We start from the raw sequence: 24720 nt of genomic DNA, 5'->3' as shown, positions 1-24720 counted from the left end.
CTGCCCGTACACCTGTACGGCTGCCGTACAGGTGCCGTACGTCAGTACGGACAGCCCGTACGACCAGACTGCTCCCCCTGCGTAACCTGTGTGATCTCGCTCCAACCCTGCGTGTGTGTGCGTCGATACCGTTTTTCCTTTCTGAAGCTTTATTCTGTGCATCCGTACATTTCTGCCACCCTCCGTACGTTTCAGTTCGTTTGCCCTCCGTCAGCATCTCCGTTTCACGCTAGTAACCCTGCACAATCTTCATCCGTACATCTGTACGGCCGCCGTACGGCGTCCGTACATCTGTATGTTTCCGTACAAACCCAGCCTTCCCGTACAGCCAGGCGTCCGTACATCTGTACGTTTCCGTACAAACCCAGCCTTCCCGTACAGCCAGACTAGTTTTTGGGGTTTCCTACCTATCCCTTTGCTCTCTCCTTACCAGTTATACACTTCCTCTTCTCTCGTGTGGGCTTCCTCTGATATTCCTTTGGGACTGGTTTTTTTGGCTTTCACCACCCTTTTACAGGTTCTTCATTCTCAAGCTCCTTTTCTTACCAAGTCATGGCAGAGTATTCATATGAAAAAACATTTTAAAAGGAGCGCTCGGCTCCCTGCAAGAAGCAAACCAAATTTGTGAGTCTTTGGCAGACTGGAGACCTATCACTCTTATGCCCGTAATTTACAAAGTCACTACCAAAATGATTGTTAATCGGCTAAAGGGGTTTTTACATGATGGGTTGCATCCTGCGCAATATGGCTTTGTCCCGCGTAGGCATATCACAGATAACATTGCTAATGCCTACATTGGAATTGAATATGCCAAATACACACAGCAGGATGTTTTGTTATTGTAAGTTGATATTGCCAAAGCTTTTGATACAGTTCAATGGGATTTCATTTCATCGACTATGCAGGCTTTGGGCTTTGGCACAAAAATGCAGCAACTCATCAATTGGCTATATCAAGATAGTGAAGCTGCCTGCATACTTTCAGGAGATATTTCTCCATCCTGGACTCTTGCTTGCTCTGTCAGACAAGGATGTCCACTGAGTGCTTTACTTTTTGCCATAGCCACTCATCCACTGCTGCAATATCTGGATCACCTCTTGGACACTGACCAGCTGCACGGTTTGGAGATTCTTGGCAGTCGCAGCATGATTGCTCAGGCATATGCTGATGATTCATTCTTTACTCCAAAAAATACTCGGGCTGATCTGTCCATGATTATGCATGCTCTTTCTACATATGGATTGGCTGCTGGCCTTTGGGTAAATTTTCAGAAATCCAAATTGCTACCTTTACATGCACAGGAATGGCACAACCTTCTGTGGCCTGGGGAAATTGTCCCCGCTTCTCAATTCATTCGACATCTTGGTTATCCTCTAGGCTGGGGACTCACCCGTTCACAACAAACTGATTGGGTGCTAGTAAAGTTAAGGGCAAAACTTGAATATTGGAAGCTTGCAACTTGGCCATTACATGTTCGTCTGCGAATTACACAATCCATTTTGATAGCATACATACAATTTTATCTGCCTCTCACTATGTTTACTAAGGCAGATCTGGTTTCATTTATGTCAGCTATCATGGAAATTTTATGGCGTTCAAAACATGGCAAGAAAAGTCTCAGATTACTCTCCATGCATCGTCTCTATTCTCCAAAGATGCACAGGGGTCTGAACATTCTCAATATTCAAATGCATTTACTTGCTCACAGAGGGAAAATGATGATGCAGTTTATACAAGGAGATCAGCCTTGGGCTTTCATGATCCGCTCTCTTTTATTACATCTTCATACATCTGCTTTTGGGAATTGGCAGCCTACTCAGTGGGATTTTTTATTTGGCTCTATCCAAGGCAAGATTAGAGGATGCCCTTTTGTCTCTTCTTTGCTTCTTGATTGGAAACACATTCTATCCCACTTGGAATGGCAAGGCAGGGACTCTCTCTCGGGCAACTCTTTGAGGGTAGAGAATCTCTTTTGGTCTAAAGTATTCCACCCACCTTTGGCCATACAAGAACCCGGATGTTCTTATTTTCTCTCCTTCAAAGGCATTTCGTTTGTGGCGGATGTACTTCAGGATGATGGCACAATTCTATCTTTTTCTTTGGCTGCTCGCAAATATGGCTTGGGAGCTCATTATCGTCCTTTATGGCATAAAATTTCAGCAATGCTCCAACCGTACTTGCCAGTACCTCATTTGGAAATTCAGCATCGGCTTGAGGATTGGATTTTACGCTCTCCTTCCTCATATGTCCGTCCTTTGAAGCTCTCACATATCACAGTGTCATCACTGTATAAAGTGTTATTATCTCCACCTTGGATTTCCAACAGAGCAAATACTGTTTGGCATATGGATCGTCCAATGAAGTGGTGGAGAAAAAGGCTGCGTCTCCTTTGGCATTACAAAGTCCCTCTTCGACAACAGCTTTTCCTATGGCGAGTTCTCCTTGGCATTTTTCCATCTGGACAGTTACTCGCACACAGACATATTGCTTCAGCTGTTTGTCACAGATGCCCACACTCTATTGAATCAGTGTTTCACATCTTTTGGTCCTGTCCAAATACTTCTGATCTCATTGCTCTCATCAGACAGAGGCTTCGACAGCGAATTCCTACTGTTACTTTTGGCAGATTTTTCTGGTTGTTTGGCTTTCATCCATAGAGACAGGGTTTTGATTTATTTTTTGTATGGGTGCGATATTGGACCCTATGGACTTTATGGATGGATAGAAATCATAGAGTCTTTGGTGATCCACTATTTTCATCCTTTCTTTTTTTCAAACGATCTCTGCAACAATCATTCTACGATTGTTTTCAGACTCGTTTGATTGATCAGGATGTGTATACAGCTTATACTGAGATCTTTAGTTGAGTAGTAGCTACTTCGTTTTGAAGTAACTATGAATGTAATTATTCTACAGAAATAAAAGATTTCTTCCCACAAAAAAAGTGTGTGCCGCTTGTGTTTCCTCAGTTTAAAAGGCATCCATTCAGTGGCAGATGTCATTAAAGATGATGGGTTTCCTCTTTCTTTTCCATTGGCTGCTGCAAAATTTGACCTGGGTATGCCTTTGAGATGCATTTGGCAGAAAATTACAGTTATGCTTCAGCCTTTTCAGCCCATTCCACCATTGGAGCTTCAAGAATGTCTTCATGATTGGATTATTACTTCTCCGAGATCGTTCTTGAAACCTTTACGGTTGTCACATATTACTGTCTCTTCATTATAGAAGGTCCTTTTACTCCCACCATGGTTTTCTGACAAGCTCAATCAGCTTTGGCGAATGTATCACACAGCAAAGTGGTGGCACAAAAGATTGAGACAGAGTTGGCATTCTAAAATGCCACTCAAACAACAAGGTTTCTTGTGGCGAGTACTATTGGGGGTTTTTCCATCTCGGGCAACTATTGGCACGCAGACATATTGCTCCGGCTGTTTGTTGCAGATGCTTAGCTCCATGGGAGTCTATGCCACATCTACTTTGGCATTGCTCCTGCACTCAGGATTTTCTCACTTTCCTTGGACAGCGTTTACATGCCAAATTTTTCACATGCCGTCTTTGGAAAGTCTTTCTGGATCTTTGGGATACACCCAGTTACAAAAGAGATCGATTTGTTTTTTGTTTGGATTCGCTACTGGCCGCTCTGGACTCTATGGAAGGATAGAAATCATAGAGTCTTTGGTGATCCCACGTTTTCAATTTTAGGCGCTCTCTACAGCAATCTTTTATATGATTGCTTGCAGACAAAGTGCATAGCTCACAATGTACATCTGTCTTATATTATGTACGTAGCATTATGAGAGTCAAGCAACACTACCCCATATCATCTCACACTGCTTGGCATCAACATTAGATGCTTGCCATTGTCTGCCTCACACTTGACGTAGCCCATTGGATATAGAGATCACGGAGACCGCGCCCTCCACCGCATCGAGAGACAGCTCGATAGACAAAGATACAAGAGCTCCTCACATCCCATCTGAGAGCCACCAGAGTACTTGGATATATGGAACCGAGGCATGTGCTAGGATTGTTAGCTCTGAGCACATGATACTCTTCTGCTATTTTGCTCACTAGTTTAGCACTTTAGCTTGCAACAAGGGCCTTAGTGAGCCCTTTGCTTCGTCCATAACGTCTTGTATGAGTTACCATTTTTGGTTTTGTACTTTGTCTCATAGGCCCGTGAGGCCTCCTGCAGACGTTAATACATCTTTCTTTTTTTCTTTCTCAATCACTATTGGATTGTCCAGGGATTTTCTTGGGCTGTTTCAGGTGGTGATAAGGATTGTTAAGGGAATAAGAAAGGTAGGGGAGGTTATGGCAACATCCAAAGGCAGTCTAGAAGCGACCAAACCACCCGTGTGCATGCTAGAATGTTAGCAAATAGGTCGAATAAGCCTTCGTGGGGGCATGCTTGTAGCTATGCCACTTGGCATCCATGAACTAGTAGGCAAGCGTGGCCTTCTCTAAAGGTGGTTCTAGAGGCGTTAATCCTTCTTCCTACGAGCCGACAGAGCTACGCAACCTCTGGCATCTCATGAGAGTCGTATGGACGGCTTCCTAATTGGTGGACTACGCTGGAGTTTGGTTGACGACCTCAATGCTTCTATATAGCTAGTGTGGCTATGTGCTGACTCTACGTGCAACTGTGTGTACACCTCTTACAAACATCACTCGTTAGGTGCAAGGCATGTGTCACCTATCCTTTTGGTTCGGGTGTGAAGGTCGTGGGCTCATGGACTTGCTATGTGCAAGTCGCTCTGTAGACAGTTGGTCATTTTATGCAATGTTATTGTCATTTTATGTAGTGTCTCTCAGGGTCTTTGTGACTCTACATCTCTTTGTATTACCACCACAACAAGCCCAGAAGGGATGAGTGGTGGTTTCTAGACTCTCTCTACAATACAGTCTATTTTGGAGTGGTCTCATATCGTGAGAGTCTCTGTCCTAATATTTCATATCATACATCTATCCCCAATTTGTGCTCTAATTCCAACATGGTATTAGAGCAGGTCAGTGAGGATTTTAGAGTTGTCTAGAAGCTTGTGGTCGAGCCTTCAAGATGGAGAGTGGGTGGAAGTCCCTGTCTATATCCGGTTTGCTTGACACCCCTGTAGTCGAGTTTGATGGATGAAATTTCCCGTCATGGCAGTTATTTGTAAGACTTCTTTTCATGGAAAAGGGTCTCTGGGGGGTTGTGTTGGGGACTGAGAAGAAACCCACAAATAACCAGGGACTAGAAAAAATGCAAGCATGGGATCTGAAAAATGAGCGACCTTTAGGTCTCCTAGGGCGTGCTCTAGGCATGGAATATTTTCACCATTCCCAGAATTGGTCTATATTGGAGAGTTTGTTCAGTCCACGAGTAAGGAATCTGAAAATTATGTTGAAGCAAGAACTTTTTGCTCTTCAAATGGGGGATGGTTGATTCTCTTGCTACACATCTGAACAAGATGCAAGCAATTGTGAAGCAGTTACAAGCACTAGGAGTTCGTGTAGACAACGATGATGCCAAGGCAATATTGCTCATAAGTCTTCCACCGACATACAACGAGATAGTCACTATACTACGGGTAAACTCGGATCATTAAGTTTGCATGATGTTGTAGCAATGTTTCTCAGTGAGGGAGAGAAGAGTAGAACTTAACACTATAGGTACAGGAGAACATGCTTACACAATCAAAGGTAAAAGAAAGAGCAAGGACAATGGAAAGAAAGAGAAGCTGGCAGCTCCAAGGCTTGTTTTGGTGGATGGAGAATAGGAAAATCAGTATGACCAGTGCAATTTGAAACACCACTAGTAATCGATGTGCACAAAGATTATGCTTTCTAGAATATCAGAGTCAGTGCGACATTTTTTAGATTACATGATGATCGTTCGTTTGATTTGATTTTTCTTTACTATTGCTCCCCCACTCAGCTTATGGGGGGCTGTTAGCAAATAGGTCGAATAAGCCTTTGTGGGGGGCGCTTGTAGCTATGCCACTTGGCATCTATGCACTGGTAGGGAAGTGTGGCCTTCTCTAAAGGCGGTTTTAGAGGCTTCTTCTCTCCTTCCTCCGTGTTTCCGGCAGAGCTATGCGACCTCTGGCATCCCATGAGAGTCGTATGGACGGCTTCGTGATTGGTGGACTACGTTGGAACTTGGCTCACGACCTCGGTGCTTCTATACAGTTAGTGAGGCTGCGTGCTATGTTGTTGGCGACTCTATGTGCGACTGTGTGTCGCACGTCTCACAAACATCACTCATAGCTGCAAGGCATGTGTCGCCTCTCCTTCTGGTTCGGGTGTGAAGGTCGTGGGCTCATCGACTTGCTGTGTGCAAGTCGCTTTGCAAACAGTTGGTCATTTTATGCAATGTTATCGTCATTTTATGTAGTCTCTCTCAGAGTCTTTATGACTCTACATGTCTTTGTATTACCAATCACAACAAGCCCGGTAGGGATGAGCGGTGATTTCTAGATTTTCTCCGCAATACAGACGCATACATACAAGTTTCAGCTGCTGACAATTTTCATCTACGGTGGAGATTCCTCATCGAAATTAGTTGTTGAAGAAGTAGTAGACGAATTTGCATACATCAGTGCGATATGGATCAGGAGAATCTGTGAACCGTTTAGTGCTAGATAATTTTTGAGGATCGAAGAGAAACATCAAAGTTCAAACCAACTTTCAGACAAACCAACATCATAGACATCACTGAATACAGTTGGTTTGTACGCTGGAGTTGTGAGGCATCAAACCGTATCAGAATTGCGTAGCAAAAGCATGATGGACTTGCAACTGCGTTCACAGAGGATTGTGGATTTTTTATTCAAAGTGAAGCTCGTCATCTTAATACAGTTGGTTTGTACGCTGGAGTTGTGAGGCATCAAACCGTATCAGAATTGCGTAGCAAAAGCATGATGGACTTGCAACTGTGTTCACAGAGGATTGTGGATTTTTTATTCAAAGTGAAGCTCGTCATCAGTAGGTCGCTCATGCAGATTAACCTTTCAAGCCCAGGTCGCTGGCAGAGGAAATGAGCAGTTGCAGCAACATGAACCCTATCCAGTAGGAGATCAGCCAACCAACGCAGATATTTGCATATGGCGCCTAACCTACACCATGCACGTATTGCGCTGCAACACTTCATGGACTTCCTTTGCTTTGCCGAAGACAAACTTTGCTTTTACTGAACGTGTCACAAATCCTCATAACCTCACGTCCGCTCTGATACCATATGTAGGAATTTCTAGATCGCTCCCTCCCTCTTCAATTCAATATTCCATAAGAGATGAACGTAGTAAAACATCAAAAGATCCTATATTGTAAAAAGACCATGAACCAACTCAGCTTGACGACTTGAGCTCACCATGACCGTGTTTGTTGCTCTTAAAAAAGAACTTTGTTGACCTTCGACACCTATGGACTCATCATGACCACTCATTCTAAAAAGACTCTACTCTTGCAAGGACTACTATAAACTACGACTCATCTCTTGCTAGCCGTGAGGAAAAGACTCTCATGCGACTCACAACGACAAAAGAGAGAGAAGATGATCTCGGATACGCCTTCATATAGCAACTCCTAGCCAACTCAATCCACCATGTGCTCATTCGAAGTGTCATGAGTCATACACCGCCTTTTCCACATCCATTGCATGGAAGCCTAATGCCACGTAGCAACCCATGCTTAAATGGGCCAATCAACCTTTGTTCACTTGCATGGACCAATCATCCTCGAGGTGCTAGCTTCATATGTCCCAATGGACAATTGCCACGACTCACCAAGGTAAGAACCTCTTCCAAACCTTAGTCTGCCACTAATGATCCCCATGAGGATGGCCCCAAAGGAGCACAAACTCCAACAGGATAGACCCCTTTTAGTATTTTTTGGAACAAAGAAAGAATCATCCGCATAGGCCTGTGCCACAAACGTTCTCGCATGAGGGAGTTCCAGACCATACAAATCACCCACATCCACTAGATGATCCATGTAGAGAAGCATGGGGTGAGTAGCAATGGCATACAACATTGCACTGAGAGGACAACCTTGCCTCATAGAAGAAAAGAGAGTCCATTCATCAGTAAGATCTCCCGAAATGATTCCTGTAGCCTTGTTGTCTTGATAGCTAGTATATGGCATGTTGCATCTTATCCTCAAAATCGAGAGCCTGCATAGTTTGGGAGATGAAATCCCACTGGATAGTGTCAAATGCCTTAGCAAAATCCACTTGCATTATAAGGACATCTTGCTGCGTGTATTTTGTATATTCAATTCCCACACGAGCATTTGCTATATTGTCTGTAATATGCCTACGTGGGATGAAACCATACTGAGCAATCTCATAATCAAAATGTTATAACTAGGTGCCATGTTGGCTCTCCCGTGAGCTGCGAAAATATCTCGTATCTGTTTCTACTAGGTCGTCTCTCTCTATGGCAAGGGCGAGGTCTCCGTGATCTCTCTCTATATATATATATATAGACACACACTTTTTTGGCCTTGCAAGGGTCCTAAGGGATAGTGTCGATTAGAGAGTATTAATTAGGCTCATAGTTTAAAATGTAGTTCATTTGGTCAAGTTGACCATGTTAATGGGTGTTTAGTGTTAGGATTAGTGGTACTTTAGGCCATTGTAATGACTTTTAGTTTGAGATTTTTGTCTCTTTGTGGAGATCCTAAACGATTGTCACTTTGTGTGGATGAAGTTTTTGGCCTTACATGAGGGGTAGTGAAATATTTTGTCATTTAGCTTGTATGACACCATCTTTTATTAAAAGCATGTACTCATATTTAATGGTCCATCCCCTCTTTCGTCGCTTTTCTTTTCACTCATCTACGTTTCCCCATATTCATTCACCTTCACTTGCACTCTTCTCCTTCTCTTTCCTTCCAATTTACAACTTTCGTTTCCCTTTTACATGTTATGGGAGAATTTGATTGTAATATTTATCCGCATTTTCTCTAAATGGGGACTTAGTGATTGTGTCACCTTGGTGAAAGCAAGTCGTAGTGGTGACATTAGCATATATATCTCTTAAAAAACACCACAATCAACAAATCTACAAACCATGATGGACTCTGTTTGCCTCAACTTAGAATTCAAAGAATCCACAATTTACAACTCTCATTTAGACCATATATGGAGCAACCTTGACAACCCCAAACAAACAAGCAGGTACCTCGATTCCCACCTTGTTTTTGGGGTGAAATCCATTTGTCATTATATTACAAAAACAGCCCCAAAGAAACGGACAATCATCTACAAACACTAGAAGATGTCATTATATGACAAGAAGACAGGAATATCAAGATCCCGAGCATGTAGACAATCATAAAACTATTGTCTTAGAGATGCTTAGAAGTACTAAAGTTTAGCAAGAGAGGGATCACCAAAGATTCAATGAATGTGGTCCATCCATAGGGTCCAAGAACCCAATAAAATAGGAGATCATATCCCAATCGCACAGGATAAAAAACCGAACAGCCGGAAAAGCCTGCCAAAGGAAGCGTGCTGCTGTAGTAACAGCAAGAAATCATGAGACTCTGGTAGTGCCAAAACGGATGAGGCGTAGACTCCTGTATACACACACACACACACACACACAATTTTTTTGTAAAAGTGATATTTCAGTACAAAAAAATGTACATTCATAGCTGTCCAAAGTGGAATAGCTACTACTCAAAGCTAGAAGCAGTAATAAAGACTTTTAACTCGGCCAAAGGAAGGTCTCTAAGGGATTGAGCATTTTGAAAAGAGAAGATCAAAAATAGGAAAAGACATCCACTAAAGGGTTCTCATATAGCTGAATGGTATGAGCACGATACAACGACTAGAGAGCCCAATAGCGATACCAGGACAAGAAGTGATCATAGTCTGGCATAGGAACATGTGTGCCAAACAACTAAAACTGCTTGCCAATCGAAATCACAAGAAAAAGAGCACGAAGACCCATCAGTCTGAAAGAAAATCACGAGCTAGAGGATAGGTCCTAAATAGATGTAAGACAATAAGGGATAAACTCAACAAGTGGCAAGGCCTACAACCAACTCCGGCAAGAAGGAAGTTTGTTCTTAACCATTACATCTATCCCTTGATCCTTTACTTAGTTGAAGATTTCACTATATGACAAATATACATCATAGTCTATGTGTTTGGTTTGGAGACAATCAAAAAAAGATTGCTGCAGAGAGCGTCTGAAAAAAGAGGATCTCACACGCGCGCACACTTTTTTTTTTTGGGTGAAATTTTTGAGACTTTATATTACAGAGTAGCTATCCCAAAATGGGATGTGCCAAAGTACATTAGTAGAAGATCTCACTATATGACAAGTATACATCAGAGTCTATGTAATGAGTTTGCAAACAATCAAAAAGAGATTGCTGTAGGGAGCGCCTGAAAAACGAGAAAGTAGAGAAAGTAGGATCACAAAAAACCCTATGATTTCTATCCTTCCATAGAGTCATAGTGCCTAGTATCGAACCCAAGTGAAAAATAGGTCAAACTCCTGTCTGTGTGGGTGAATCCCAAAAAGCCAAAACAACTTTCCAAAGGTAGCATTAGGAAATCTAGTTCTCAAATGCTACTCAAGGAGACCCAAGAAATCACGGGTGTGGGAGCACTGCCAAAAAAGATGAGGGACAGACTCCCGCGGAGCCAAACATGTGCGGCAAACAGCAGGAGCAATATGTATGCGTGCCAAAAGTTGCCTAGATGAAAGAACCCCTAGCAATACTCTCGATAAAAAAACTTGTTTTGTCGAAGAGGGATTTTATAATTCCAAATCTACCGCAATCTCTTTCGCCACCATTTTGCAAGACGATTCATTTGCCAAAGCTGATTTGCCCTACGTGAAACCGAGGGCGGTGTAAGGTACCACACCTCTCCCTTAGTCGCAGGAGGTCCCGAGGCAACTCCGCATCCCTCAAACGTAGCCAAACCGCGCCCGTCACAACGGTTCAAGAAGCTTCTCAATCGGAGTCCAAATGCAAAAGTTATGACCGAAAACATACCAAGGGGTCTCCACGACCACGTCTCCCCCGTCCGCCGAGATCTCACACCCACCACGTCCTCCATGACGCGTCCTGCACCCAAGCACCCAAGCACCTGCCTGGACGTTCACCCCGTTCCCCCTCTCTTTCACGTGCACTCAACCCACCCCATGCGTGAGTGTCAACAAGAAAACCAAGGGAATCGAAAACGGTACAGAAGAATGCATGTATTCACAAAACGTGCCAAAACGTCCGCACGCGTTACACTGTATGAGAGCACCACCTCCCATATACTCTCGCCGGTTCGATGGAGCTTGAAGTCCCTTTCAAGCATTATAGAAGTTTAGAACCATGTCGCGATAGTTATCAATCATAAATGCCTCTGGAATCCACCTGCATTCCATCATGGGCCTACCCCTAAACTTAACATAAAACTCTACTCTACCCCGTAACATTCTGTATTTCAAAATTGCCTCCGGCTCATAAGGCGGGCTTACAGTGTTAGAGAATGACGGGTGGACCTTCCGACCAAACTTATTATCTGTATAGAAACGACGCAACAACTGTACATGAAAAGCATTGTGGATGGCAACCTCCAGCGGCAACTTCAGTTTGTAGGTCACCTCATCAAGCGCGTACATTACTTCATACGGTCCGTAGAACCGATGATTGAATTTTGGGGTCATGTTCTGTGGCAGCTTAATGTTGCGAGAGCTCACAAGTACCAAGTCGCCAGCGAAGAACTCCACGTGCTTGCGCTTCTTATCATGGTACCTCTTCATGACTAGTTTACTCTTTTGCAAGCTTTCCTTTGCAATTTTCAACCTTTCTTGCCATCTATTCAAGAACTCCTCTGTATCGGGATCATCCACCTTTGTAACCCCTGACGCAAGAGCCACTGGCGTGAAGCCCGTGCTCCGGTGCACGGTGTTGTTGTAGTGAAACTCAAGAATGTCCAAGTGCAGCGCCCAATCCTTTTGGTCCACCTGAACATAGTTGCGTGAGAAATCCTCTGCGGTTTGATTCACCTTTTCGGTCTGTCCATCAGACTCTAGGTGATACGAGAACTGAAACCCAACTGTGTCTCCAATATCTTGAAGAGTTGAGTCCACATGTCACTTAAAAACCTAGGGTCCCAGTCAGAGACAATTGGAAGGGGAAATCCGTGGTACTTGAAAATATGCGTGAAGTACAAATGGGCTACATGTTTCGCCGTGATGGGCGATTTGATAGGAATGAAATGGGCCTGCTTAGAGAAGTAGTCTACCACCACCATGATTGCGGTGTAACCATGAGAGTTGGGGAGACAAGTGATGAAATCCATGCTCACCACATCCCATGGCCTAGATGGCACAGGCATAGTCCGCAACTTGCCTGCCCTTTTGGTTCTGTCGGCCTTCACGAACTGACAAGTAGGGCATGTGCGTACGTACTCCACTACGTCATCGCGCATGTTGGGCCAGAAAAACATTGGGCGCATTCATTCAAGCATCTTGTTTTGCCCTGTATGTCCTGCAAGCTTACAGTCATGGCACTCCCATAACAAAGCTTTCTTGAGCTCCAAGTCATCCGAGATGTACAAGCGGTTCTCATAGACATAGAGCAATCCGTTTTCCTCATTGTACATTCCCCACCGGGACGACGCCCTGCTTCACATGCTGAAGCAGTTTCTCAGATTCCGCATCTCGTTCCATGGCCTCCTTGATCCGTTCCATGAGAGACCCTTTTACAATGCTAATTGCCATCAGCTTGGCTTTCCTACTCAATGCATCTGGCATTGCATTAGCCTTTCTTGGCTTGTGCTCGATCGTAATATCAAACTCTGCCAAGAAATCATGCCAGCGTGCTTGCTTCGCAGAAAGTTTTGGTTGAGTTTGAAAATACTTTAGTGAAATGTTATCGGTCAACACCTTGGTGTGCTTGTCCTGCATGTAGTGTTTCCACTTCCGAAGACATTCCACCACTGTCAACAAAGACATGACTAGCCAATCGTAGCTCCCGTACCTGATACTGAATGCTGTCTTCTCAATGTCTTCGTCTACAATCCTTATCTGGTGATATCCCGATCTTAGATCGATTCGGCTAAAGTACTTAGCCTCGGCTAGCTGATCCATCAAGTCATCCAACAGCGGCATTAAATACTTGTTCTTGATTGTGATCTTGTTGAGCGCCCTATAGTCCACGCACAATCTAGAACTTCCATCTTTCTTTGTCACGAATAAGACTGGAGCCCCATATGGAGACTTACTTGGCTTGATGAATCCGCTCTCAACCAGTTCGTTGAGTTGCCTCTTCAACTCCCTGAGTTGGTCATCGTTCATTCGATACGGCGCCTTTGTTGGTGGCGTGCTGCCAGGAATCAACTCGATTCGGTGGTCGACATGCCTCCACGGCGGTAATCCTTTGGGGAGTTCCTTTGGCATCACATTGCCAAATTCCTCCAAAATCATATCCAATCCACTGGGTTTCTTTGGGCTCGCCCTGGATGCATTGCAACAAATGCTACTTTTTCCATGGTCGCTCTCTAACATGCGCATCATCATTAGGTGCACCTCCGCACCTCGTTTGACTTCCTTGCTCAATTGCTTGGCACTTATGAGGTTGTCGGAAGTCCTACTTATCACTCGGGTGGCTAAGTTCTGAGCCACTGCTGGTTTCTTTCCCTCGTTGATAAGACCTTTTGCATCCTTGGGCGATACCCCCGATCTGATGCACTTCACTTGGACTCCGTGTCCTTGCATGTCTAGGATCAAGGAATCCACTTTCTTGCCCATCATTGCGATCACAAACTTGCCCCACCATTCGATTCCGTATATAGCTTCATACGAATCCATGGGGACTACCAAGAAGTCCATCTTGGCTTTCCATTCTCCAATCTGGCATGGGACGTTCCATGCTATCTTCACATAGTCCTGCTTTCCTTGCTCAAATGCCACCTGAATATCTGTTAGATTGGTTGTTTTGATCTTCAGGCGCTTAGCTGTTTCTAGGGTGATCACATTGTGTGTGGCCCCCAAGTCGATCATTACCCTTTGCGGGATGTCGTTCATCTGTGCATCGACGTAAATGTTGGGTATGCCCATTGCCACTCTCGCGGCCATGCATCTTGCAGTTCCGTGCATGCCCCTATCTTGGGCTGTTCATCCAGTCAGGAGGAGTCTCTTTCGTCAATCTCTATGATTTGAACTCCTCCCATGTCTTCATGATCCCCGGCTTCCTCAGCCTGGGTCAAGGCGATTCGAGGCCTTCCAAATCTGCCACGTTCCGAGCAATCCTTGACATAATGGTCCTTTCCACATTCAAAGCACCCCCTGTTGGTGCTTGCCTACTGCCGGAAGAGCTGGCGCCTCTACTCACGAAGCCCCCTCGACCAGCGTAGCCACCTCTCATCGGGTTCCGAGTCACCATTGCTCCACTAGAGCTCGCCGCGTTAGTATTTGACGAGACACTCTCTGACCTGCCCTCAGGTTTAGGAGCGGGCTTGCTCATCCACGAGCCGCCCCCAGTATTCGCTTTCATGAAGGATCTCTTCCCCTCCAGATCGATTATTCTTTCAACCATCTTCAAGGCCACGGCGTAATCCTTAGGTTCCTGTTTCTCAATCTCACGGCGAGTCTAGTTTTGTAGACCATACAAGAACCCATGTAATCGGTCTACTTTCGTCATGTCTCTGGCCTGGATCATGACTTGCCTGTATCGGTTCACATATTCTCTGAGCTTTCCATCGTTGTGGCGAAGGTTTCTCCATTTGTCACACGAATTTTGAACACTTCGTTTTGGGGAATGAAGTATGCCTTCATTCTCGAATTTAGTTCCTTCTAGTTAGTTATCTCATCATGAGCCTCCTCGGCTAGAAACCAATTGTAGGCTTTTCTTGACAATTGTTTGACGGCGATCTTGAGATGGAATCGCGTAGGCACCTCTGCCATTTCCAGATAATCTTCCATCTCCCTGATCCATTTCTTGACAGCTAGAGACTCCCTGTCTCTGGCATATTTCTCGGGCAACTGCAGCTTATATTTTTCGTAGTTTGCCTTCCTTGAGTCCACCTCAAGCCTGGCGTTCCTCCTCCTCAGAGGTTCGAACTTATTTCTCTCTGGCTGACCCTTTCCCAAGGTCGTCACTAACTCTTTTAACGTGTCGTGAACCTTGTTCATGTTTTCCGACAGTTGCTTCCTTTCCCTATCCCCTTGTTCAAGCTTTTGGCTTACCCACGCAAAAGCACTTTTGTGCGAGTCCACCTCGCTGGTTCCAGCTTCTTCATCATCAACATTGAGGAATTCATCCACACGATCTTCAAAATCCACACAAGCTCCTTTGTCCTCATGAATGGATTCTCCAACCCCTACGTTGGTTGTATCACCGGCGGTATCGCGTTTTCTATCGTTAGCCGTGTTGGCCGTTTCCGCAATGTCCAATTTCTTTTCACGACCCGCATCCAAGGTCTCAAAATTCTCTTTTCCTTTAGTTCTTCTTCTTCTCTCAGTTTTGTCGTTCCTGCCTGGATCTTTACCCTCGTCGGGTAGTTCATTGATCCTGTCTAGCCTCTGGTGCGGCGGGTTGACGCCCACAAGCCACAAGATCCTCCCCCGAGTCACGGTTTTCCCACCATGCGCCTCAGAGTGAGGCTCTGATACCAAGTGTAAGGTACCGCACCTCTCCCTTAGTCGCAGGAGCTCCCGAGGCGACTCCACGTCCCTCAAACGTAGCCAAACCGCACGCTGGCTTCAGCTTGAATAACTCCCTCCTGGGATCCCAACGTGGGTATCCACTATCCTAGCCTCGAAGAGCACGACGTGCCCGTCGCAACGGTTTAAGAAGCTCCTCAATCGGAGTCCAAACGCAAAAGTTATGACCGAAAACGTACCAAGGGGTCTCTATGACCACGTCTCCCCCGTCCGCCAGGGTCTCGCGCCTGTCACATCCTCCGTGACGCATCCTGCACCCAAGCACCCAGGCACCTGCCTGGACGTTCACCCCGTTCCCCCTCTCTTTCACGTGCACTCAACCCACCCCGTGCATGAGTGTCAACAAGACCAAGGGAATTGAAAACGGTACAGAAGAATGCATGTATTCACAAAACGTGCCAAAACGTCCGCACGCGTTACATTGTCTGAGAGCACCACCTCCCATATACGGGGGCAACAAAACTTTATATAAAGAAGATACAATAATGTGGGATAGCCTCAGAGGACGGCACGATGACCCTGGCAAATGAAGAGTCCAATCTTGAAGCCGATCATCAAGTTCTAGTGGCGGTATTGGCTGGAAATGCTGAAGCATATGAGTAATAGTGTGCCATATAGAATGGTAATGCATGCCAAGACCATATTTTGCAGCAGCGAAAGGAAAAGAAAGGAGGTCCCATCATCATGAATGACATCTGCAACCGATTGGATCCCTATAAAAAGAAGGAAATACGAACGTCTAGGCTCCTGCAAAGCCAGCTGAGGGGAAAAAGCCCTTGATCAATGTATGCTATAAGCTCTCAGAGAAATTCTCTACAGTGAATCCCGGCCATGCCATTCCAAATGCAAGAGGATATGTTTCGAATCCATTAACATGTTGGAGACCAAAGGACAGCATTTGATCTTGCCAACAATACAACCCAAAAGAAAGTCCCATTGAGTGGGCTGCCAATGTCCAAAAGCATGGGTGGTGAGTTGTAAGATCAAATGGTGCATCAGGGCAGCCCAAGGTCGAGAACCTTGCATGAATTACAGCATCATTTCCCCTTATGGGCAAGAAATCTCAAAGTTTTGTTGCCATGTTTTGAGCGGCAGAAGATTTCCATAATAGTGGACATAAAAGATGTAAGATCTCCCTTGGTAAACATAATCAAAGGCAAGTAGAACTGAATATATGCCACCAAAATAGATTGAACAATTCGTAACCTGACATGCAACGGCCAAGTTGCTAATTTCTAGTATTCAAGCTTTTTCTTCAGTTTTGCAAGTATCCAGTCAGACTGTTGGCGACGAGTAATCATCCAACCCAAGGGGTAACCAAGATGGTGAACCAATTGAGTGGGTTGAACAATTTCCACCGGCCATAAACGAGTATGCCAGGCTTTGGAATGCAACAGCAACAACTTAGATTTCTGAAAAATCACATGAAGACCAGCTACTAAACCATATAAAGATAGAGCTTGCATCAGGGAGGAGAGATCCTGCTCAGTGTTCTGAGGAATAAAAAATGAATCATCAGCATAAGCTTGAGCAATCAAAGTGTGGCTTCCATGAATCTCCCCATGCAGCATGTTTGTTGCCACCAGATGATCCATGTATTGAAGCATGGGATGCATGGCTATGGCATATAGAAGTGCACTAAGTGGACAGCCTTGACAAGCTGAACAACAAAGAGTCCATGCTTCGGAAATATCCCGAGATAGAATGCAAGCAAGCTTTATTGTCACTGTAGAGCCAATAAATAATATGCTGCAATTTGTGGCCAAAACCCAATGCATGCATTATATGCGATATAAAATCCCATTGGATTGTGTCAAATGCATTGGCAATGTCAACTTGCAATAATAAGACATCATGCTCTGTGTATTTGGCATATTCTATTCCAACATAAGCATTTGCAATAGTATCATTGATATGCCTGTGAGGAACAAACCCATATTGCGCGGGATGAAGGCCATCGTTTAAATACCCTTTGATACAATCAACTACCATTTAGTGATGATCTTATAGATAACAAGCATGAGAGTGATAGGCCTCCAATCAGCCAAGGATTCACAAATTTGTGTTTTGGGAAGCAGTTTTACAAGCCCTTTTTTCCAGGTGTTGATTTCCCCAAGGAGAATTGATCATACGCAGCAAAGTTGATTTAAGGATATCTCAGTATGCAAAAAAGAATTCAACAGTGAGACCGTCCCATGCTGGAGATTTCCATCTACCACAGGATTTTACTGCATCAGATAATTCTATTTTAGTGAAAGGACTTTCTAGCTCCAGAGCTTGTGCAGAAGAAACAATAGGAGAGACAGGCTGTAACAATTGGTGCCGTGCTGCGAGAACTTATTATGAAGGAAGATCTGCAATCCCAAATTGTCTAGAAAAATGAGCGACACAGGCTGTAGCAAGGTGAGCTCAAGAGGAAGTCCCAACACCATTAGGCATAAGGGCTCGGCAAATACCTGCAGATTGTCTCTTGTAATGTAAGCTTTTGAAACATTCTTTGGATGAACAACCTTTATCTAAGAAAGCCCTTTCTCTTTGCTCTTGTCTCCCATTTAGCGATTTTTCTAGGATCATTACTTTGTAGACATTGTCTAGCCTGGCCCTTCTTCCCTAGACAAAGGCCGAAAATGACTGAGCTCAGTCAAATATTGAGGAGTGTTTTTGGCCCGAGCAACAGTGTCCCTTAAGTTCTTAATGTAATTTTTGCCATAATCCCAAATACTCGATTGCATTCTAGCAACAAAAGCATCCCAGGCATAATCTATATCAATAAAACTCTGATGCGAAAGAGGCTGACAAGAATCATAAGCCATTGCCTTGTAGGCATCATGCTCCAAATAACTGTTATTTACAATGAGCAACCTTCTTTGGTACAGCCTATCATCTGGCATTTCATGAAAAGAAATCCTCAACCATAAGGGGGCATGATCGGAATGCGTAAAAGCATAATCCGCCCACATTTTGGTAGTGAGAATATCATAATGTTGTGGGTTGATTCTATAGACTTACTACCATGAGAACCTATTCTTCTGCACACAAGCACTCTCCTTTAACGATTGAGATGAGAAAAGGGGTGTTTAGAAGGTACAAGGAGGGGGGGCACACTTAGAAGATGAGCATCGAGTATGGGAAGGGAAAGAAAGCACAAAATGCAAGTGTACCACTTGGGGGAGAAATCCCAAAAAAGCAATTGCACCACCTGGGAACAAAACACAACAAGCAAGTGCACACCGCACAAAAAGCAAGTGCACCACCTAGAAGAAGAGAGAAATGTGGTGTTGTTGGAGTGAGTGACCCTTGGCATCAAAGGGGAACTCCTCATATTTGCCTTGTTGAAGGAGGGTATTGGATCATCTCATGTACCATAAGGTACTCACGAGACTGGTCTTCCTCTGTACCATTTGGAGTGTGGTACTTCACTGGAGCATTTGGATCTCAGTCCTTTAGTATACCGGTGTGGTACTCTATTGGACCATTTGGATCTCTAGATGCGTCCTTGTTGCACCATTTGGAGTTTGGTCCTCTCCTGTACCATTTGGAGTCTGTTCTCTCTTGTACCATTTGGAGCCTGGTTCTCTCCTGAACCATTTGCCGATCCTCTCCTGTACCATTTGGAGTCCGAACCTTTCTGAACCATTTGGAGTCTGGCCCTCCTATAACATTTGGATTCAAGTTCGTTCTGTACCATTTGGAGTCTGGTCCTCTTGTACCATTTGGAGTCTAGTTCTTTCTGTACCATTTGGAGTCTGAAGTCTGGTTCTTTCTGTACCATTTAGAGTCTAGTTCTTTTTGTATCATTTGGAATGTGGTTTGTTGGTCAGCTGTTGAAGTCTGGTACTTTGGCCATCCGATGCACCTATCCAAGTTTGGTATTTTGTCCATTTACCAAAGCTTCCATTGAACATATCATGTATGGTACATCTTGCCCAGCGACTGTACAAGTTTTTTTTTTTTTCACTTAGTGACCATATCAATTATGGTATTTTTGAACATAATCAATTTTGGTACTTTGATTCAAGCGACCACAACACATCCCGTATCCTCATGTACCCCAATAAGTTTGGCACTTTGGTCACTAGATGAACCACAACCGGTGCTTTGAGGGCTCCAGTGCCACAATTCTGGTACACGCATCACTTACGTGACAACCTCAAAACTAGCATTTAGTCTTCCATTTGCCTGATAAACTCTGAGACCGTGACCACATGAACTCCCGTATGGGGATGATGTCAAGTCTGGTTCTGTTTTTCATAAAGTCTGGTATGTTGGTGGTGACTCTCAAAGTGACCACCTCAAAACTGGTACTTCGGTACCATATGAACTTTGGTACTGTGACCACATCAAGTCTACTTCCTTGGCCAGTCAAGTGACCACATCAAGTCTGCTACCGAGACCACATCAAGTCTGGTTTTTTTATCAGTTAAGCGACCACAACAAGTATATATAGTGAATAAGGATGTACACGAATATGTGGCATTATCTTGAGTGTCAAGTTAATAAAATAGTACTCCATCCAGTGTCAGTTAAATACAACATCAAGTCTGCTACCTAGACCACTGGTCCATTGGTGAGTTGAGCGACCACAACAAGTATATCTAGTGAATAAGGATGTACACGAATATGTGACATGATCTTGAGTGTCAAGTTAATAAACTAGAAGGTGAAATCTCTAGTGTTACTCCATCCAGTGGAGGTACCATACCCAAATAAGAAAGTTTCTCCATGGACTTTTCCAAGGACCTAAGCTGTAACGTTGGGGTTTTGGTAGTAGCCCATTGTTTGACAAAGATGGTGTGCTTTGTTCACAGAAACAAGCTTGGAAGCTTTCTGTTCAGGTGGCTTATCTGGATTCATAATATGAGACAGAGTTATGATTTACTGAACAGATTTGTCTGCAGTCTTTGATATTTCAGCATCAACTTAAGGTTGAAGTAGTGGAGAGCATTCTACTTAAATTTGCCATACAGAAGGTCAAACAAGTGCTGTGGATGATATATCCCTCAAGGATATGTTATTCTAACAAACTATGTGGGAGAACTTTTCCCCACTATTATCAGGCTATAAAATTCTGCAGAACATAAGGCATTGGCAAGCTAGCCCAGTTTCTCTAGGTGATTCAGAGAAATTGGCTTTTGCTGTAGAATTCTGAACGTAACTGCAGTAGACACTAAACCAAAAACAGTTGAATGACAGCTGGGCGGTGAATAAGCAAAGAGAGCACGGGCAAGATTCATTTTACCAAGCAGTTAATAAGCATTCGGATTTCATCATTGAGGATGTCAACCCTATGAATGAAAAATGGAAGAATCTAGAATTCAACATGTAAATGTTGTGAGCCTGGACCCCAGGGGCAAGTTGCCATGAAGATGCCAACAATGATGGATAATTTCTGCATGGCTAGTGACATGAGTATCAGGAATCAAGACTTGTCTCTAGGGGAGATATAGATAGGTGAACTAAACCTGGTGTTGAACTGGTTTCATTTTCCTTCTGATTTATCATCTACATACCCCTAACTGGGTCAGTTGAATCTCGTTTCTTCAATTCTGTCCTGTTCACAGATTTGCTTCAGAGGTTGGCATCAAAACTTTCAGATAGTTAAAGTGCTCTTTTTTTTGTGCTTGATTTATTTTCTAAAAACATCTAATGTGAGAAACAGCACATATGTGGGAATAGATTATCATTTTCCCCATTTTAGAGCTGTTCATTCTATCAGTATCATTCGTTGATAGTGATTCTGTAGTATTGTGAATAAACCATCCTCGAAAGAGTTGTATGATCTTTCATTTAAAGGTCTACCCATTTCTATTATTTTTTCTGTTTCATCTAAGGTTTACTCTTCATCATCAATCTATTTCTCCATACTTAAGCTAAGTTGCTTTAGTGTCCATGTCCCCAATTAAAGTCCTTCTCCCTTCCTCATAAATATAAATGTAAGCCTACTTGGATGAAAATAAGGGTAATTTTAGAGATGTTCACAGCTGAGTATGTAGAAGATTGATATTTTTTTTGTTCCACTTAAGTCATTAAGTTTCTCTATCTCAGAGGGCTTATGCTCTTTATTATTCACAATCAATGATACATGTAACAGAAACGTTTCTGCATTTCCTATTCTTTCCTTTTGTCCTCCTTTTTAATTACTGCTCCCCCATTGTTTAGAACGTCTATTCTTTCATCTTTTTTTTCTCCCTTGGTGACTCATCATTTATCCATCTGTTAGATCGCTTCTTATGTTTGAGTGGGGATCTAGCAAGGGTATTTCTGAACTTTGTGATTGAATGCCCTTGTTTCCATTCCCTGTGTTACTTATCATTATCTTCTTCTCTTTCAATTGCTCGAATCTCATTCATAGAGATGACTTGAGAGTCCTAACGAAGTAACCTTGTCTGTGCAGGACTGCGTATCAACTTCTTTGGTCTGATGTTCCCTTTTCTAAAATCAAATTGAAGAAGAAATTAGAAAATGCTTTCTTCTATGCTACCTTGGTCCTGTTTGGAAGTGGTTTGATTCTGGTCTCAGCATTACTATTGAGAAGGATTTTTATGTGAAACAAAATCCATGGTAGCTATGTATTTAGCAAAAAGGTTAAAGATGTACAATATTTATCTCTGTTCATAAAAAAAATATTGTTGTATATTCGATAAGTTCTATAGTTGAAATTTGTTTGGCTTTTCAAGGTTGTAATTTGTACTGTAGGTGTGATTATGTATTATTGTTGTAAAAAAGCGATGGAAATCAATTCCACCACCTCAATTTTGACGTAAAGATACAAGATCATCAGAATTTACTCCCACATCATGTAGGTTTGGTATATCTTAAACTGATTGATATTATATGCGTAAACGTAACGATGACAATGTACCCAAAAGTTCAGTCTATCTAATTCTCAAATACTCTCAAACAATGGACCTCGTATCTAAGGAAATTTCGTACTGGTCAAGCGCATTCGATTTGAATTTCCTAAATGCTAATTTCTCTTTCTCCTATCCATTATAGCTCCCCAATGATCCAATTATGGACTTCTTTGGCGTAGTGGACCCAAATTTGTAAAGGAAAATCTATCCATTAGCACAGCAAGATAAAAAAGTCAACTCAAAAAATCGACACCATTCATTTCCATGGCAACAGCTTGGATGGATCCAAGGGTTTTGGATTTTCTCTAGTTGGCCATCTAGGCTTATACACGACTAGGCAAGGGATGGGAATGCCAAGCCATTGCTTTATGGGGTCCACACGATTTTGGTTGTAGCACCATCGTTGATGAGAACTTTTTTGCACCTAGTGTGGCTCATATTCACTTTTCAAGTTCGTAGTCGATAAAGCGATCGGCAAAAAGCAAGCACCACCATAAAAACGAGCGAGTTTAAAAGAAAAAGTGAGCGAGCGAGCCCTTCTTTTAAAGATGTTTGAAATTTTGCAACAAATGTATTCTTGGTTATTAAGCTGTGTGCGCATGGGTATTAACTTGCTCACACTAACATTGCAACAGCGAAGGACAAAGTAGCTCATGTATATGATTCAAGAGCCCTAGACTATAGGTTCACATATCATAGACTTCCTATACGTCTAATCCCAACACATGGAAGGATAGCAAACTATATAATCGACCTTTATAGTAAAAACAATGCAAAAGACCTTGCTTTTTCATCAACTCCATTGAAGGTTGGTTCTTTTGATACATAAAGCTTGAAACAACTCAACCTTTGAAAGAGCTAACTCATGCATAAATTGATGTATGGCTTCACTTGATTCGAGCAAAACTATGAACACAAAGTATATGTTCTTGTAAGGATTCTTTCTTGCTTCCCTTTGTGTGAGGTCAAGACACATACAACACGGGAACATTGAAATCATTCATAGTATGTCCGATCCTTGGCAAGTAAACCAGTTGGACAAAAATGAAGCACGTGCATCTCGTTGGCAATAATAATGCTCTCTTAGAACCTCCCAAATCTCTATCTTCGCCTTCTTTATACTCTAATTGAATTCTTTATTCATCATTCTAGCTGATCTGAGTATAGGTGCTTTCTCCTGGATTGCCATCTCAAGTATCGTTCCCCTGGGTCTACTGAGAGGATACAAAGTCGGACTAATTCGGAAACATCAGGCCATTTGCTTTATACCAACTATTCGATTTTGTTCTCCATGTCACTAACTTCCCATTCAAGAAGATGTTCAAACATGGCTTGGTGCATTGTTTTGTTGCACATGAGAGGGGCGTGCCATAATTGCATCAGCATCATCAGTCTTACAAACCTTGTTGTCATCCAGTTGGCCGTCTCATCCAAAGTCAGTGATATGTTCCACATGCAATCTTCCATACACTTGGACAGTTTCTCAGAACAAATCCATGTATGAATTACTTACTATTGCAAAACAATACAATCATTGTTTAATGCCATTGGAATGTTGCCTCCCTTTTTGGAAGCATGGGGCGGGCATTTTCTTGAAGCATGGGGCAGGCACACCATGGCTTGCACTTCTCCCCAATTTATTAATCATATTTTGTGACAACACTATGGTTTCAATTCTCCTTGTCGCCTAACTTGCATCATCAATGCTTGTCTCTCTACATACAACCTAGCTCGATGGGCTTGATGGGCTTGAAGTAGACTCATTGCAAGATTTTTTGCACAAGCATCACACAAGGTAATGTGTCTTGCATATTCATGAGCTACCCTCATGCTAGAGTGGTTTCTTTTTGAAAGATTCATTGTAGGAAATTTCAAATTATAATAAGCCCTAAATGCTCAAGCATGAAAATAGTGTAGAAAACTCACACACGACTTAATAACCATGAGTACATTTGATGACATTCAAAATTTCAAGCATCTTTAAAAAGAAGGGCTTGCTCACTCACTTTTTCTTTTAATCTCGCTCATTTTTATGGGTCGCTTGCTTTTCGTTGCGTGTTTTATTGACTACCTCCTTGAAAGTAACATCAAAAGCCACACTAAGCCTCCAAAGATCTTGGTAAACATGAGGCAAACTAGGAAACATGAGGCAAACTAGGTGCAAAAGAGTTCTCATCAATGATGGTGATCCATCCAAGCTATTG

At 43.1% G+C, this 24720-nt stretch overlaps 1 protein-coding gene across 4 annotated transcripts in view; it reads left to right on the top strand.

Annotated features, from left to right (window-relative positions):
* Positions 1–22333, top strand: part of LOC147892346 (uncharacterized) — a 125355-nt gene extending 103022 nt beyond the window's left edge. Inside the window, exon 10 of one of the 4 annotated variants that reach the window (XM_087388406.1) lies at positions 22057–22333. In XM_087388406.1, coding sequence (XP_087244532.1) covers positions 22057–22210 — 154 coding nt within the window. In that variant the 3' untranslated portion in view covers positions 22211–22333. The remainder of the gene's footprint in view (positions 1–22056) is intronic. The other 3 variants (XM_087388404.1, XM_087388407.1, XM_087388405.1) reach the window with 3 other exon arrangements.
* The last annotated feature ends 2387 nt before the right edge of the window (positions 22334–24720 follow it).

The sequence above is a fragment of the Dipteris shenzhenensis genome, chromosome 17 (genome assembly GCF_047967505.1).
Source record: "Dipteris shenzhenensis isolate YYH24624 ecotype China chromosome 17, Dip_SZ_1.0, whole genome shotgun sequence".
Taxonomy (NCBI): Eukaryota; Viridiplantae; Streptophyta; class Polypodiopsida; order Gleicheniales; family Dipteridaceae; genus Dipteris; species Dipteris shenzhenensis.
This window is presented reverse-complemented; position numbering and strand designations above follow the sequence as displayed.